Source organism: Peromyscus eremicus, chromosome 12 (genome assembly GCF_949786415.1).
Source record: "Peromyscus eremicus chromosome 12, PerEre_H2_v1, whole genome shotgun sequence".
NCBI classification, from domain to species: Eukaryota; Metazoa; Chordata; class Mammalia; order Rodentia; family Cricetidae; genus Peromyscus; species Peromyscus eremicus.
In genome coordinates this window covers 33,652,008-33,671,101 of record NC_081428.1, presented here as the reverse complement: position 1 = coordinate 33,671,101, position 19,094 = coordinate 33,652,008, and the positions used below count along the sequence as shown (strand labels likewise).

General features: G+C 41.1%; 1 protein-coding gene across 4 annotated transcripts in view; it reads right to left on the bottom strand.

Moving 5' to 3' along the window:
* Positions 1-19,001, bottom strand: part of Arl13b (ADP ribosylation factor like GTPase 13B) — a 55,641-nt gene extending 36,640 nt beyond the window's left edge. Inside the window, exons 1-3 of one of the 4 annotated variants that reach the window (XM_059277092.1) lie at positions 18,674-19,001; positions 6,547-6,617; positions 650-899 (exon numbers count right to left, since the gene is read on the bottom strand). In XM_059277092.1, coding sequence (XP_059133075.1) covers positions 650-899; positions 6,547-6,617; positions 18,674-18,732 — 380 coding nt within the window. In that variant the 5' untranslated portion in view covers positions 18,733-19,001. The remainder of the gene's footprint in view (positions 1-649; positions 900-6,546; positions 6,618-18,673) is intronic. The other 3 variants (XM_059277093.1, XM_059277095.1, XM_059277094.1) reach the window with 3 other exon arrangements.
* Positions 19,002-19,094: the final 93 nt, after the last annotated feature.

The window sequence follows — 19,094 nt, the reverse complement described above, 5'->3', positions numbered from 1 at the left end:
GGTTTGCTTGATCAAGGGGGTTCACACCTGTAATCCCAGTACTGGGGAGGTGGAGGTGATGGATCTGAAATTTGAGGTCATCCTTGGCTACGTAACAACCTCAAGAACAGCCTGAGCTAGGTGAGAGCCTGCCTTAAAGAAAGCAAAACCCAAAAGGAAGCCAATAAGAAAGGACAATGACAAAATATAAATTATTAAGAGAGGAAGCTAGGTGTGACGGCACAACTCACGATGCTGAGGCAGGAGGATCAAGAGTTCAAGTTCAACCAAGGCTACATGGCAAAATCTTGTTTTGAAAAAGGGGCCGAGGTTGCAGCTCGGTGGCTGCATATGCTCAGAGCATTTGCCTAGCATGCCTAAGTGATATCTGCTGTGGGGGGAGGGGAATAAAAGATATCCTAAAACCTCGTTCAAAATGCAAAAATAAGCAGGCCATCAAATAAAACGAGAGCTCATATTTGATTTCTCAAGGCATCCAATTAGTAAGCTTGCTCATAACACAGGCTAAATTCTTGAATCCCTACCCAAAGCAATATAACATTATAACTGACAGGCAATTGTACACATTTATTATACTAATAGATGACCACCTTGGTTACTTAATATTCTGTTAAGAGACGAGCATCTCTCCTAATGCTCCATTACTTACACCAGTATAGGCTTTCCTGATATCCTCGGATGTCTCAGCACTTCTGACATCGTCTCTTTTGTTTCTTCCATTCTTTCTTCATCACTGGAATCCACAACAAATATTACCCCATAGGACTCAGCATAATAATTCTTCCAAATTCCCCGAATTCTTTTGCCACCTCCCAAGTCAAAGATGGTAACTTCAAACTTTCCTTGTCTAAGGTCAATTTTAGAAAAGCCAACAGTGGGAGCTACGTCTTCAGGATGCTCTGTTTGAAATGATACAAAAAAGAGGACTCCTTAGACTTTAATAACATTAATTTATCTCTACAACATAAATCATATCCAAGGTAGCATTCATATGTCATTACAAAATGGGAAAATCACTTGCGGATGCAATAGATACTACCACCAAAAACACTTGTGTGAGAGACGGGTTAATAATGTAAATACCCGCCGGGCGGTGGTGGTGCATGCCTTTAATCCCAGCACTCGGGAGGCAGAGCCAGGCGGATCTCTGTGAGTTCGAGGCCAGCCTGGGCTACCAAGTGAGTTCCAGGAAAAAGGTGCAAAGCTACACAGAGAAATCCTGTCTCGAAAAACCAAAAAAAAAAAAAAAAAAAGTAAATACCCAACTAGTATTTTCACTGTCCACAGATAGGAATTTGTGTTTGAGTTATTCGTTTGTATTGGTTTTTGTGTTGTTTTTGGTTTTCGAGACAGGTTTTCTCTGTGCAGCACTAGCTGTTCTGGAACTCACTCTGTAGACCTGGTTGGCCTTGAATTCAGAGATCTGCCTGCCTCCTGAGTGCTGAGATTTAAGGCATTCGCATGCCACCTCCACCTGGCTGTTAGTTTTATTTAATTACTATAATCTTAGCAAGTAACATGAAATAGGCACTTAATAATTAAATGTTAATGAATGAATGAGTTCTTGTGTTAAGGCTAATTTATTCTTAAATCAATTTTAACCTTTCAACACCATGCCACTCAAGGGCTCTATTATAAATTCTGTGAAAGAATAAGCAAAGTCAGGAATATTAAGAAAAGAAAAGAAAAGAAAAGAAAAGAAAAGAAAAGAAAAGAAAAGAAAAGAAAAGAAAAGAAATTTGAAGAATCAAAAATAGAAAAAACTGCAAAGAATAAGGCAATTCTTTTCCAATCAGCTAAATTAAAATTACAGCTACAATTGGAATACAGAGATGTTTAAGGGCATCCTGCAAAGAGAGCTCAAATTCAGAACTTCTATTGAAATGTTTCTCATATGTTCCAATAAATTTATAATTGGGTTTGGAGTGAGAAGAGGAATTTTATATCTGAAGACACCAAGTACAGGGGGCACATTACCATATCCGCCAAGGAGAGCAATGATCATAAGAGGTTTAAAAAGATGCCAGAGAGACACAGAAGTCTTACTCCAGGAGATGGGCTTAGGAGAAGGCTGGGGAGCAGGAGGACCCTAAGAGTGAGAAATCAAACAAGTACCAAGGGCTAGACATTGACACTGGATCAAATTCTCAACAGGTTTTATTTGGTTCGGTTTTGCTTTTGAGACGAGGTCACTTCTGTAGCCTAGGCTGATCCCCAACTTGTGATTCTCCTGCTTCGGTTTCCCCAGCGCCTGGATGACAAGTATGCACTCCCATGCCTGGCGAAGCCTTCCACAAATACAGGTGGAAGCCAGAGTGAACAGGGTCCTGAAAACAGGAAATGGGACCCTGACATATCAGTTATACAATTCGGTGATTAAAGTAGCGCTCTGTTGACTGAAAATGAATGATAGGCCATTTCCCAGAGAGCTAAGAAAATTAATACAAGAGACAGATGAGAGAGCTTATTAAACATTAATAACTTTATAGATTCAGTGGGTAAGAGAAAACTTTAGTGTCATATCTGCCTCTTCTATTCCCTCCTTATCACTAGAATATACTATAAATCTTTCTCCATAGGACTTTGCTTAGAGCTGTATGGTTCAAGACTAGAAAGACGCCACAAAAGGCTTTTAATTTTTACGTGATTATTAAAGGATTAAAATTCAGTTCCTCAGTTGTACCAGCTGTATCTCCAGTTCTTGGAAATAAAATGTGGTTAGTAGTCCACCCTATTACATGGACTCAGTATAAACTATTCCTATCATTCAGAAATTTCTGTTAAATGACATTGGTTGTTTATAGTAACTGGTTCCTACATTGAACAAAGCATTCACTGTGATAAATCTGTGAGGCGTGTTCAAGGATTATTATAGCTGAGAAACAGGCTTGCAAAGTACCACACTGCCTCTCAGGAAGTATCCGAGAGCAGCCTCTGCCCTGCCTGAGACACTTAGCAGAGTCATTAAAAGCCACTTTTCTGCTGCTAATGTCTCCATTACTAAAAAGACAAAAGGGTAAAGCTAAACCTAACAAAGTAGCCTGACTTTTTAGAAACAGGATCTCCCAGGATCTCAAACAGGGAGCTCGGGGCTGGGGAGGTAGCTCCACTGGTAGAATGCCTGCCTGGGAGCTTGAGTTAGATCCACAGCACTCCATAAATCAGGCACAGTGGTGTTTGACTATAATATCAGCATTTGGGAGGTGTAGGCAGGAAAATTAATACTCGACTAAGAAAAATAATAACAATGAGGCAAATTACAGCCCGAAAAAGGTTGTTGTCTTTGAGTATGAACTGAAAGATACCCCCAGGAAATTAACAATGGAAACAAATTCACTATGCTGGAGCATGGGCAAGGAAGGGCAAATTAGAGCAAACGCTAATTTGATGAAATAATGTTACTAGAGACCAGGGTTCAAAAATAAATAGATTATTGTTGCCATCCTCAAAGAACATTGCAAAATATAAAAATCAGGGGGCTGGAGAGATGGCTCAGTGGTTAAGAGCACTGACTGCTCTTCCAGGAGCAGGGTTTGATACCCAGCATGCACAAGGCAGCTCCCAGCTGTCTGGAACTTTAGTTGTAGGAGATTCAAGGCCTTCTTCTGGCCTCTGTAGGTACCAGGCACACAGCAGACATTTAGGGACACAAAACACACATACAAATAAGAAAATAATTGTTAAAATTATAGAGATCAAATATTGAGGAAATGACACCAAATGTCTATGTTCTGTGAAAAGACTGAGATGGTATCATGAGGGAATTCAAAAAGATGAAGGGAAGGAGTGAAGTGGTCAAGAGAGGCTTCGGAAACTGAGGAGAGTAAGAATCAAGTCTTAGAAGTGTCACAATTAGAAGAGAGATAGGAATCATTATTCTAAGCAAGAGAACAATGTACGCGGAGATAAAGTGGTCGGAACATTCCTAGTAAACCAGCTAGCATTAGGAAATGTCTGGGCTGGGGGAATAAATAGGTCAGTGGTAGAGCACTTGCCTAACATGTATGTGTGTGTGAGTTTCAATGCACAGCACAGGGAATGGGGAGGAGGAAAAGGAAGAGGAGGGGGAGAGTAAAGGAGGAGGGGAAGGGAGAGCTGTTTTCAAGGTTATTCAGCATAGTAGCACATACCTGTAATCCTAGCATCAAAGAAGGTGAGGCAGGAGGATCATGAGCTTCAGGCCAGCCCTATGTGAAATAATAAAGCAAAAACAAAAAAAACTCAAAATATTTTCAATGTTAGATAGCAAGTGGGGGAGCCAGGACCCTAATCCGAGCTCTGGGGACTTAAAAAGCCTTTACTATGAAATCAGATTTTCAGGCTGGGCTGTGGTGGCGCACGCCTTTAATCCCAGCACTTGGGAGGCAGAGGCAGGCTGATCTCTGAGTTTGAGGCCAGCCTGTTCTACAGAGCGAGATCCAGGACAGGCACCAAAACTACATCAAGAAACCCTGTTTCGGAAAAAAAAAAAAAAAAAAAAAAAATCAGATTTTCAGGACAAAAGCCAGGGCATGGGACACCCTGAGCCTCTGACTCCTGTTCAGGATCTGTGCTTCAAGACAATACAAATGTTCCAATTCGGTTTCTCCTCACGAATCCTTTTCTGATGATTCTGTGCCACTCTCTCTACCAACTTCACCCTCTATCACTACATCCTACCTTCTATACCTCCCCAACAGGCAGAACCATGTCTGCGTACCCTGAGTGCTTAGCACACAGTACATTCCACCCTTCCCTGTAATCATTTACTGGTGACCTTTTAGAGGTAAGTTAATTGACACAGAGATAGATACATGGCCCTCAATCTTAAGACTTACAGTAACGCATATGTTAAGACACAATAAATCTAAGATAAAATACAAATACATAATAAATAAGTATTGATTAGGTGTCTCTTATGTGCTAAGTTATATGCAGGATACAACAAAACCATTATTAATCAGATTCCTGATCCATAGAGCTCTTGGCCTACTCTTGAAATATACATATATGTTATGTGGTGTGTGTGTGTGTGTGTATGTGTGTGTGTGACTATATGTTAGTAACAAACAAAGCAACAGATAATTCACAGAAAAAAACTTTCTACCCAAAATTATATAGTTTCCTATTAAGAAGCAGTATTGGATAGAAATTCCTAGGAATTTATGTTTACAAAAGACATTGATTCCCAATCTCAGAGGCAGCGACTGGCCATTAGAGGAGGGTCTAGACTAATCAGTGGTGGTCTACTAAGTATCTAACAACTTATTTGGAAGTAGAGGGGGAAGGCTAACATGTAGTACACGCCCATTTTCATAGTGTAATTACTCCCACTCTGACTGATTGCAACTAATTCTAGCTACACGTAAGATACCCAAAGAAGAGACTGGGGAAGAAACAGAGAGCACTGGCTCTTGCTAGAGAGTGACTCAATATACAGAAGCAGTAGTGGGGTCCAGAACATCAATGCACATGAAGTAAAGTGGCGGCGCATCAGTTTCTGGTTCATGGTCCTAAAGGAGAGAAGCGTGGCCTCCTCCTCCTCTTCTCTCTTACCACTTCCACGCAGCTCAAATGCATGCTGCAGAGAGATCTTAGGCCATGTAGAAGAAAGAGAACAGTAGGGATGGCAAGGTGAACAGGGCAAGGGGCTGACTCCTTATCATCCGGGAGTGCCATCTTAGTCCTAGACTACTTTTGCGTGGCCAGAGGGAAGTGAACTTCAATCTTGCTGAAACACTGCGACTCCAGAGCCCAATTAACACAATCATTCTGATGGTCAGGGAAATGAGCAGCCCAGTGAAAAAAGCAACAGTCATGACAGGGAAGACACTTTGAGAAGCTATTATGACAGCTGAAAGACAGTGGGGTCTGGATTTGAGCAATAACAATATAAAGAGAAGGCACACAGATCTCAAATGAAACAAACAAAACACCTAGCGAAAGGGGAATGAGCCGAGAGTAAGAGCAGAACCAGAACTAAGGAGAAAAGCACGTGCCATGGAAAGGACGTTTTTATGAAGGCTTAGCTGCGTGGCAGGGGTGCGTGCCTTTAATCCCATCACTTGGGAGGAACGTTACACAGAGAAACCCTGACATGAAAAACAAGAAGATGGAGGAGGAAGAGAAAGAAGAAGGGTGCCATTTACTATTCTTAAGAAACACGCTTTAACCCACTGGAACACCAAAATGAATAAAACTACCCTTAGGGGATTAACAGCCTGGAGTTTATGAAAGAGGAGACTACATGACGAAAATGAGTCTTTGTGGATTATTTGTGTAACCCTAGCAATTGAGAGGCTAAGGAAGAGGACTTCTAGTTCAAGGCCAGCTTAGGTTACTCCCATCTGCCACTGACCAATGATGTCAAGATGTCAAGGAGACTATACCTGTTCAAACCCGAAACATGGTAGGAGGGACATCAGGAAGCCAGAGCCGACTCATAGCCTAAGTATATTGACAACACAAAGTAGCTGTCTCTGCCCAATTAACAGGTAATGAAGCAATTAACATTAACAAATAACTTGGAAAAATTAAGAGTTTAGCAGGCAAATATTTTTTACTTACCTCCTTGGATTCCCTTTGCGGTGGCTGTTTTACCAGCGTTATCAAGGCCCACCATCACAAGGGTCACCTTTCTTAAAATAATAAAAAATGAAAATCACTCAGGATGGAGGGGAGGATACAAGCAAATTTATCCATTCAAGCAACATTTAAGGAGTATATACTATATCCCAGACAATCTTCTAGATGCTGGGAACTACGCTGATGAGTAAAATACTGATTTACCAGCAGAATTTATGAAAATACAATATCATCTTACTGTCCTCTAAGTAAAAATTATAATATATATAAAATAGGGAAAAAATAAGGGAAAGAATGAAAAGAGAATTAGATACATAATGCTTAACCCTGAGCTACTGGTCATTATTAAGGACTCAACCATCTACAGCAGATTTACCTGTCTTACAAAGCACACACAGAATTCTTGCTAGGTGTTAGTCTCATCTCTGCACTTAGACAGGCAGCACCATGTCAAATAAAAATATCAAATACAACATAATGACATGAGTACTAGCTGAAGAAGTAACGTATGTAGAAAGAAGCTTTCAAACGTTATAAAACATAAAATATTTGTTACTCCATAGAGTAAAAACAATAAAAAAAAGTCTAGTTGAGCTTCATAGGTGAAGAAATACAGGGCCAGAAAATTAAATAATTTGTCAAAGGTCACACAATGGATCAGTTAGCAAATCATAACCAGCACCTAATACTAACTTCTAGGAATTCATAAACCCAGAGAAGGTATATACTGGTCCTATTAACCTGGTGATTCAGTACCCTAGTAAAGCTCATCCCTGGCCAGGGTGATCGCTGCACAATGTAAAGGGTGGAATAGCCCATCATCATGTAGGAGATGTAGGGATGAAACTGTTCAGGGAACATACAACTACAGCATATCATGGCTGCCATTCTAAGACCACCGGGTAGAACCTACTTAAGATGGCCCTGAAGCTATTCTTCCTAAAACATGCAGCTTCCAAATGCGAGTTACTTCCTGTCTACTCATGTTTATATGCCTTTTCTGTTCTGTTCTCTCATTGGCACCCTTAGCCCAGACACATCACTTCCTCTTCCTACACAGCTCTGTCACTTTCTGTCTGTTTGTACAGACCACCTATGGTTGGTACTGGGATTAAAGGCCTGTGTCACCACGCTTGGCTCTGTTCCCTAGTGTGGCCTTGAACACACAGAGATCCTGCCTGCTAAGTGATAGGATTAAGGGCGTGTGCTACACTGCCTGACTTCTTTGTTTACTTAAAATGGCTTGCTATTTCCTCTGATCTCCAGGCAACCTTTATTTATTAACATACAAATAAAATATCACATTTCAGCACAAATAAAAGATCACCACAGTTACCAATGCTCAAAAGCTGTAACACCAACCACTGCAAAGTCCACAGGAGGGCCACTGGGTAGGAGGTGTAAGTCCTGGGACACAGGTTTGGGAGCTCTAACTAGAAGACACTGACAGCTACTACTGCCACCTGCTGCTCAGAGTTAAGGGTTACACTAGCTGCTGATGCACCCTGGGATCTCAGCATCCAGGCCTGTTAGTTTCTGGCCTCTGGAGCCTAAAGTCCTAATCCCCTAGTTGTCAGGACTTAGAGCTATAAGCCTTTGAATCTATTAAGCCAACTCACGTGCATTTGACACTTAAAGGCCCAGGTCAACCAACCTACAGCCACCTGCTCAGGCACTCCGAGGAGGCCAAGAGAAACCCAGGCATCACTTGTATTAGTGAATGTAGGTGTATATTCATTTCTCACTGGCAATGAGCCTAAAGAAGGCTTGAAAACAGAAGTAAGATGGTAGTCAAGGGTGTTTTTTAAATTCTAGGCATGGCTCTCATGGATCTGCACATTTATTTCTTCCCCCCTCTCAAATTCGAAATGCATTCAAAATCCACCAAAAAAAAAAAAAATGAAATAAAGAAAAGACAGACGTGAAAGCGTCTGACATTCCAGGAATAGGTCACAGGCTAAGGAAGAAAAACTCAGTCTTCCAAAAGCCAAACTGGTCAAATATTGAATAATCAGTGATATGATTCTATACATTAGTTATCCGTGTTGAAGTATTTAAGATAAACTTGTTTATCAACTATCACCATAACAAAACATTTTCTGGCAAGAAAGATTTAAATAAAAAGAAGCGAATAGGTATAAATTATGTAGTATGCTAGAGCACTCTTAAGTACTGTGAGGAAAAAAGAATAAAATGGATGAAGAGAAAAAGAACTGAGAGGGGAAGATGGAGCAGTTTCACATAAAGTGATCAAGACAGGCTTCATGCAGAAGGAAAGATACAAGCAAGGCCTTGGAAAACTTCGTTACTCATCCTGGCAAGGGACCCCAGCTGGTGGTGAAAGACAGTAGATAGGAAGCTGTGGGAAGGTACAGTGTAAAATCACACAGAGAACAGGACAGAATGAGAGGACAACACATCAGACACTCATCGGAACTCAGATTCCACAGGCAAGGATGCTGGCTTCTACATGACTAAACTGAATTTGTTCTGCATGTTAGTTTCCCTTGTTACCCAAGAATCTTGGTCCTGTTAAAGTGTTTCAGACTACCATGGCAAATAAATGGAAATCAAAGTTACACTTGACTCAGCAAAGAACAAGAAGGAAGCTCAGACCCTGTCCCCAACCAGCCACTGAGGAGGCCAGAAGGAACGTCAAGGAGATCCATAACAGATGATGAAAATGTAGAGATGAGGTCGTATGTAACGTAAGTTCTTTCTATGCATATGAAATTATACAAGCCTTGTTAACTGTGAATAGTATGAATTTACTTCCTAAGAAAGCTAGGAGGCATATGGTATACACACATACTTACAGCCCAAACGCTCACACATATAAAATAAGAAAATAAGTCCACATTTTCATATTGTTTCTATCACATTCTAAATAACACAGATTCAAAATAAAGAACAAATAAACCCTGAGAAATCTCAGCCCTCATAAACTACAGAGCCTAGCAAAGAAACCAGAAGACTGGAAGATAATTTCACTAATGTAAGATAATTATTGTAAAAGGGAAATCCTCTTCACAGCAGGATTGTGAATAGAGCCGGAAACAGAGCCTGCTCTAGAAGTCTAAGACTGTCTTACAAATGAAGACCACTGAGGCAGCAGTTTCTAAGAACATGGAATTTTTTATACACCTCTTCAGGGAACCACCCCTGTTTCCCACAGCTTAGGGTTTGAACACAGCCTCTAGTGGGCGGAATTATTTAGGGAGGCTCTGGAAAGTTGGGAGGTGGGGCCCAACCGGAGGAAGCAAGCTTCTAGGGTGGGTCTTTGAGGGTATACTATCCCTGGCCACTTCCTGAGAGAGGGTGTGTGTGTGTGTGTGTGTGTGTGTGTGTGTGTGTGTGTGTGTGTGTAAGATTTTTAATTAAGTAATTAATTAATTTTCCATGAGTATTTTTGTCTGAATGCATGTATGTGTATCATGTGCATGCCTGGTACCCTTAGAGGCCAGAAGAGGTTGCAAGGTCCCTTGGAAGTGGAGCTACATATGGATATGAGCTGTCGCATGAGTGTAGGGCCTGAACCCTAGTCCCCTCTGTAAGTGCAGCAAGTGCACTTAACTGCTCAGCCATGTCACCAGACAACCCAAAGTGCAAGCCAGGGAGCCCACATCTGAGCCCAGGTTCTGAAAGAGTGTTAAACAGTTCCTCGGGCACATGTTGACAGGGTGCTTGTTCTCATGGCTGAAGTCTGAAACTAAAAGAGAGCTCTTGACCAGGCATTTGTGTCTCATAAGTAACAGTGTAATCTATCACAACATAGGAAACAGCCCAGGAAATGCACAAGACACAGGCCAGCAGACAAGGAAGATGAGAACACTTTCAACTTAGATTGGAGGGGGTTGGGGAGGCAGTGAAAAAATGGCAATTATGTAAACAGTTTCTAGAGGAGTGAAGAAAGGAACAGTATCAAATGCTGTGAAATCTCATGGAAGTGTCGCTCTCAGTGGCTCACCAGGGGCAGTCATACACACCTGGAATGCCAGCATTAGAGAGACTAAGGTGGGAGGAATTTACTGGGGCCAGCCTCGGGTACTTGTGAGAACTTATCTCAATAAAAGACAGAAGGAAAAGAGGTATCCTGGTGCTCACTACCTCAAATTAAGTGCCTCTGGACTGATGCTCCCCCTCTTCTCAGCCCAGCAATAACTAAGACTTTGATGTAAATGGCACGTCTTCAGAGTTCAAAGGCAGTTCTCTCTATCATTTATCTCCACGCTGTGCCTAGAGCAAGGGAGGTACAAGAGACTCAAGGCTTCAGTACTAATAAGAAGTTAGTCCGCTGTAGTTTCCAAGGGAAGTTTAAAGACAATGGCTTTATCAGAACAACAGACACTACTGTATCTTGGAACAGCCTGAACCACTTTAGGATAGATACTATCCTAATATCTCTATAATTTTTATAAATGCATACCAAATCAGGTATACAGGGGCAAGGGCTCCTTTTCACAAACATAACCAGGATTTTTTTTTCCCTTTACTTTGCCCAGCACACTCATAACTTAGTTCCTGAATCTAAAAAAAAAAGTGATATGTTGTTGATAAAGCCCAACTCTGTGGCTGGGCTTTAATGCTAGCACTTGGAAGGTAGAGGAAGGTCAATCTCTGAGTTTGAGGCCAGCCAAATAGCAAGTTCCAGTCCAGCAAAAGCTATACTGTAAGACCCTGTCTCAACCCCCTACCCTGCTCTCTAGAAGGCAAAACCCCCTATGTTTATTTAAAAAGAAAAAAAAATCTAAGCATAGCATTTTCTGCTTAAAAATACAGAATCAAGTTCAAGCTTGGAGGCTTCTTCCTTGCCATCCTCAGCAGACAATGGCCAAGACATCCTTTGCTCCACACGGTCACTTCAAGCAGCTCTTCATCGTCTCCTCAGCTGGAACGTGTTCTCTTCAGCTGTGAAGCACCAGGGCCAATGGAGCAGGTCATTAATTCACAACCCTTACTCTCTGATTTCCCTCTTACTGAGGCAACACCACGTGACACTAATGCAAATAATTTTAACTTAAGAAAGTATTACATTGCATTTAATTCACATAAACCCTTTCATCAATATGAGAATGTAAGTCAAATTGTTTATCTCAATTGGCTAAAAATTTCTCAAAAAAGCATACATACTCATGGATTAGAGGTAATAACGAACAGAAATATTTTAAAGCTAAACTAATTCTTAGGAATTAGGAAATGAAAGGAAGTGATTGAGATACCAAAGTTCTGATTACATATTTGTTCAGCTATTTGCCTCAAGGTGAAGACTTCTGTAGTCCAGTTTATATAGTGGCTAATATACTCAAAAGTTGAGCATATTAAGACATTCTATTTCAGGGTTCATTTCTAAGTAACACACACACACATCAGAAATAATACTGGAGGGGTTGGAGATATAGCTCGATACTTAAGAGCACATACTATTTTTCTAGAAGACCCAGGTTTGATTGCAAACACCCACATCAAATAGCTCACAACCACCTATAACTTGAGCTCAAGATGTCTCTGGCCTCAGACACTAGCACTCACATGCACATATACACACACAGGCTCCCACACAGACATACACACATATGCAAAATGAAAACTAATAAAAATGAAAAGAAAAAAGGCACACAGGAAAGTATTCAACTTAAAAACAAAACTACTTATGTTTTGCCAACTTTGGTCAGTGAACCTTATGGTAGGGAGCAATAGTTAATGCATATCTTAATCATATCCAGTGCTACCCACATGAGTGTGGGCACTGACTGGACTAGGTGGAAGGAGAAAAGAAAGAGAAGGAGGAAATAGAGAAGGGAGGAAGAGATGAAGATGGAAGGGACACATGTGGGAATGGCGGGACAAGTTGGAAGTGGACTGATTTATTGTAGTGTGAAATTATCAAAGAATCTATTGTAGTGTGAAATTATCAAAGAATAAATAGCTCTGCCAATGTAGAAGGATAATACTTAAACTGAAATAATTATATAAAAGTTATTCCTAATGTTAAAAATAGTATGCACATCAAAGATAAAATAGTTTACTCAAGAAACCGAAGGGCAAAGTTTGACATACAGAAACTAACTACATTACTGAAAATATTTCAAACTTCATAAAGCAAGTTCTAAACTTGAACATAAATACATATATTTCTCTCTGGTAATTTTTTTAACTCTAATATCCCACTATTTTTATTAAGCATATTCAAGAAGTAGACAGATTAAAAAGAATGTCAGACACTCCAGTTTAGCATACAGCACACTAGATAATCCTTGCTAATCTGTATGGAAAGCTTAATTAGGAAATTAAGAACTCAGCAGCTTCTATAAATGGTCTAGATTTATTTACATTCATTTAGACAAAAAAAAAATGTGGTGGTAGGGATATATTCCCTCCATGAAAAACAATCACAGCATGAATAATAACGCACGTCATAATCAGTTTTATGGGACATTCCACTGGTGTACAGAAGCAATAAGATGCATTCTGCATGCTATCTAAAGCTCTTCTTTCTGGATGGGTTAGTTAGCAGTAAACACTTGAAATAAAGCTTTGACAGATGGAAATGCTAAAGTCATGATAAGGAAGAAATTATTTTCAATGGTAAGGACCTGTGGGGGAAGTGATGGGAGATGAGCAGGATGCAGGACACTTAAGGATGAGAAACCTATGTCTTTGAGATTAAAACTTACTGTGATACTAAAGGGTAACATCTGAGAATCTTGAGTAGCTAACACAGATACTCCTATTTTCTTATTTCAAATAACAGTTGTTATTTCATATAACGTTTGTTTTCAAGATGCTTTTAGCTAAATTAGTCTTACTTTTCTGATTTTAAGTGGGCCTTCTTGACATCGGAATCACAGAAGGCATATGTATATAAATGTCTTTAGACACTAATAAATCATATGCCTCTCTTCTGAACTCGCCTGTCTCTTTCCTGCCCTGAGGAGCAGCAGTCTAAGGTTGTAAAGTGTGGAATCTGAAAACACAAAATGACGGCGGAGATACCATACCTTTCTCCCACTTTTATTTACCCAGGGTGTCTGCAAACCCAAATAGAGTCAGTGCCTTGAAGCAAAAGCAACCTCTGAGTCCTCATTATTGAAAGGTTACACATTATGTGAGAGCACACGCAGAGTAAAATCCCTTATATTTAAGCTACAAAAGGAGAAAGAAGAGGGAGGCTTGGGTCTCACAATTTCCTTTGAGGTCACATCTCTAGTGACCTAGCCTCCTTCCACTAGGCTTCATCTCTAGAACTAGACTACCTGCCAATCCCACCATGTTAGGGATGAAGCCTTTAACACGTAGACCACTGTGGGTCATTCAATCAAACTGCAGCATGTGACTAACTGTGCTCTAAAACTACTAGAAAGTTCTACAGTGGAGCCCTAACTTCTCTACTCTGTGTCCCACTAGTACAATGCAAGTATCATCCTCCTCTGCCATGCCTGGGTGTGACCATATGAATCGCATCATGGATTTACTCAGCATATCCATGCTGTATATGCAATCCATCTATTAGTTATCAGGCAACCCTGCCAGTTACCTGACTGGTTTTGTTCAAGTCACCCTCATTTTACTTAATAGAAGCACCCGAATGGTAGGGCATCCATACTGGTCGTATTATTACAGTACATTGCTGCAATTGGTCTTTTTTATTATTAGTTATAATTGTTAAGGTTAAGGTATTACTGTGCCAAATTCACAAGTTAAAACTTACCATTGGTGTGTATGTGTGTGTTATAGTATACTATATCACATATAAATATATATATATATATATATATATATATATATATATATATATATATATTATATAGGGTTGGCATTACTCAGTTTCTGGCATCACTAGAGATCTCTGAAAGTGCCCCTTACAAACATGTGAGAACTAGTCTATTAAAAGGGAGCCCACCAGGACCTAGTGACATAGGAGAACAAAACTTAACCTAGTACTCAGGTTGCTCTTTGGTAAGAGAAAGACAAAATAAATCCGCTAACATAAAATACAGGTAAAACAACAGGAACTTGTGACATGGAACGGAGACAGGGCACAAACACAACTGTGGATGTGCTGAGACTAAGAAGAAGATCAGTCTCTGTGTACCAGGAATACATCCACTGTGTAGCTGAGATGCTATCATAACATCTGATCGGTTGTATAGTGAGGACATGCCACAGAAAAGAGAAGAAAACCTTAGGGAAAACTTAGAAGACAGATGAAGGAAAGCAAACTGGTGATGTAAAATAAAGGAAGCAGGCAGGAGGAAAAGGAAAAAGCGCTGAGAATTCAAAGAAGTGGTCGTAAACATCTAAAGATGCTAGGAGCCTCAGCGTCAAAGGGAAGAGTCAAAAAGAATCAATTGCATGCAGTGAAGGTGAAGCAACTGGTTTAAGAACTCTTAAAGGGACAGGGCAGTAGTCTGTTATACAGGGAGTTACGGAATGCATGAGAGAGGAAGAGGTAGGGACAGCACCATAGCCCACTGTGAACTGAGAATCCCAGGGGAAAAGAAAAGAGACTGGAAGCTGCGAGGACAGAAGATGATGGAAAATGTCTTCCAAGGATGTCCACAACCTACTCTCTACCTGTGCATACACTACTTTACATGTAGTGAATTTGGGATGTGATTAATGATGGGAGCCCACCTTGGACTGTACAAGTAGATGTAATGTAATCACAAAGGTCCATATAAGGTTATAGCATGCCATTGTGATTGGCTATACTATCGGCCTTGAAGGCGGAAGAACAGGACCATGAACCAAGGAACCCAGGTTGTCTCTTGAGGCTGAAATGGGGCAATGGGAAGTGGATTCTTCCCCTAGAGCTTCCAGAAGGTATACAACCCAGCAGACCATTTGTAACTTCTGTTCTCAATAATGGTAATAACATCATATTGTTTCATGTTACTATACTTACAGTAAGTAGCAGCTACTGGAGGCTCATCAGTTTGGGTTGGTTATGCAAGAAAAGTCTGAAAATGTATTCTAAAAAGGATGTAAGAGAAGAAACTTGGAAAACTACAGAGAAAAACGACACAAATTTATTTTTATATCCCACAAGCCCCCTCTGTGGTATATATAAAGTATACTGATCTAAGTAATTAAGACCTGTCTGAATGTAGAACTAAAGCAAGGAAATGGGATACAGAGCAAAGGCCTAAGAATTAACCTTGGAACTCTTTCAGGGAAAATAGGAAGAAAAGGCCAAGCTAGACCTGATAAGTTATCAACAGAGGAGGATAAATTACTATACAGTTTGCTGAGTGGATACTTGGTGCCATTGTGATTGTAATTCTTTGTTGTCAACTGGACTAGGTTTGGAATCACCTAGGAGACACACCATTGGGAGTGTCTGTGAGGGTGTTCCAAGGAGATTTAACAGAGGAGGGAAGCCTCGCCCTGAATATGAATGGAACCACTCAGACTAAATAAAAAGGTAAAAGAGAAAAGCAGCCGAACTTCAGCACTCTCTGATTACTGAGTCCTGGCTGCAGGCACCGACCAACTCTGATCACCTTCCCTGCTGCCATGGACAGTGTTTTCTTAAAACTTAGGCCCAGATAAATCCTTCTTGTCCTAATTTGTTTGTCAGGTTTTGGTGGCAGCAATGAGAAAAGTAACCTCAGCAACTATGTTCAAATACTTGAACAATTTTTTTTTCTCCTAAAATGCTGTGGGATAGAAATAATCAACAACTTGGACATGGGAAAATGCTAAGACTTCCAGGATTCAGATTCCAATCTACTATACCTAAGCACTATACTAAGAAACCTGGAAGCCAACATGTAAACCAAGTGGCCAAGGTTAACCTTCCCAGCAATACAACACACTGGCACTACACACCCCTTGATATGATTACTGTGATATGTGTCCTGCAGAACACTTGCCTATGATGAGTGACATAACTGTCTCTGCATTCTTCCTCCCTAGCACCACCTCACCCAAATTACAAGGAACTAAAGAGAAAATTGAGGGGTAATCTGCAAGCAACCACAGCCTCAACCTTAAAAACCTTAAGCAGTACTACTCAAAGTGACCTCAAAGATGGCAACTGTTACAGACTGAGAAAGGCGGAAAAGTCAGAGAAAATGGAGTGGGAGACCCTAGACTGGATCCTAGACACACACACACAATCAAATTAAAAATTATTACAATCAGGTGAGCTGTAATACAATATACGCTTTAGTTAACAGTATTACACTGATTTTTTTTTTAAGTTTTCATCATTGTACTATATCTCAAAATAAAAATTAAAACAAAAGAAAATCCAGCACTGTACTATATGGCTTCTTTTGGGGCAAGTCACTTGTCTGTGGGTCTAGCACTACAGTCAATTCAGGATTGATTTACACGGCTTGAAATCCCAGGTTCATGTTCTGACTTGTCAGGCAAGTACGGTTTGAACTGGCTGGATCTCTGGTTCCCATTATTAACCTAGTGCCTTCTTGCTGAGTCTCAGCCTCCTGCTTGGTACTTACCAAACAAAGCTAACACACTCAATGGGTTGTGGGTTACCGTGAGACATGAGCATGTGTATACATGAGCATAATGAAAGAACTTCCATGTGAAGAGCACAGAATCGATTAGACAAGCCAGCATAATCTCTCCGCATACTCTGAATCTGAATAATCATTACAGCTTCCCCCTACACTTGCAAATATATTTTCAGAAAATACATAAAGAATCTCAACATCAAGCAGCACATCTAAAACTTTAAAAAAGTGAACAGAAAACATAAGTATACTAGAGGCAATTTTTCGTGAATTTAGTGTTAGTCATAAAAGCAAAGCCCTGATTATATTCATGCTCTAAAGCTCTCCTACAAAAATTCATTCTTTAAAAGTAAGCAGAGGCATGTATGAATGAACATATGTTCTGACTCTCAAGTCTGAGTAGAAGCCGTGAAATCAGCCAGAATATGATTACAGCCAATCACTCAGAACACACAATGCAGAACACACCTTGGGTTCTGAGAGGGATCCTATCACTTACACTTCAAACACTCAAACCCAGAGTCAAGGATAGGGAAAGAATTCCAAAAGTTCTGTTTAAAGCAAATTTCTATTCCAAATGCAGACATGTGTTTTCCTATAAATTTGCGAAGTATTGCTTTTCAGGTGCATTCTTTAATGAACTGCTCATCTTTATGACAAATATATATTGGTGGAGTTTGGGTTTTTGTTTTTTTTTTTTAAAAAAACACTTTGCTAAATTTTTCCTGTGGTCTAATTTCAAAGCATAACTATGAAAAAGCAATAGTTACAAAGAGAAACACATTGTGCAGTTTGGGCTTCTAGGTTTCAGAAGCATCAGCTTCTTCACCGACTCCATCCTAACACAGTGCCTGGTACATGTGTAGCGCCATGTAACCAACATGTTCCTTTCTTGACAGTATTTATTGAATTAACAACCAAGTAACAATGGACTGGACATTAACACATGTACTAATGCAAAATGAATCATGAAGCAAGAGACTTTTCAATTAGAAGGTTATACTAGCGTGTACATGAAAACAGCAGCTAAATTATAGCTAAGAAAACACTACCCTTCTCATGCTCTAATTGAATCCAACACTTCTTAGGCACAGATATTATCATCCTCATTTAATAAATAAGGAAGATGGGCCAAGTGTAGTTGAATCATATAATTAGTAGGGAGTAGAGCCAAATAGCCCAACAAAATAGTGTGTGGTTGTGTTTTCAGACGTGTACAAGAGAGCTGAGAGGGAAGAAAGGGAGACAACAGGATGTGTTTGTTAGGAAAACTGTACTTCATGCCTCTCTTCAAAAAACTTTTCCACTAAAAAGGGTTTTGAAGAAAACCACAATGGTTAACTCTCTCCCTCCTTCTCTCCACACAGACACGCTCACACACAACACACACATCTTTCTAAGAAATGTAAAACAATGCTATCCATATACGCCGTGGATCAAAACTTCATCAAGCAGACAAGAGGGGCGACAGTCCAGGCTCCCGCTCCAGGAATAGTTCATCTGGAAGGGTGGCATCCCCTGGACCTGGCCGATTCCTCCCAAGCCTAGGGAAGAGGCGACGCCCCGGCCCGGCCCAGGGGCGCGGTCGTCCCCATCCCTCTGGGCAGCGGGCCCACGCCCCAGCCTACCTGACAGGCTCTCGCCACCGCTTGAACAAGTTGCAGCAGTTGGCCATCAGACTGAACATCCCAGGTCTCTCCTCCCGCCACCTCCCATCCGAGCCACGGGGCGGGGAAGGGCCCCGAGCTCCCCGGCCCGGCTCAGGGACCCCACGTCGCCAGGCTCCCCTAAGGTAGACCGGCCAGGAGGACAGGCCGGGAGGGCGGTGACCGGCACCGATCCCAGGGTCCGGCCCCGAACCGCGTCGGCCCGCCGCCCCGGGACAGCCGGAACACAGGCTCAGGAGTAGAGGCGCGGCGTTAGCGGGACTCCAGAGAAAACCCCCGCGTCGACGTGCTGACGTTCCCGCAGCTCGGAAGGCCCGCCCTCAGAACCGCCCACAACGCGCTTCTCCAATCAGAGGCTGGCGACCTACGTTCCGGGCTTCTC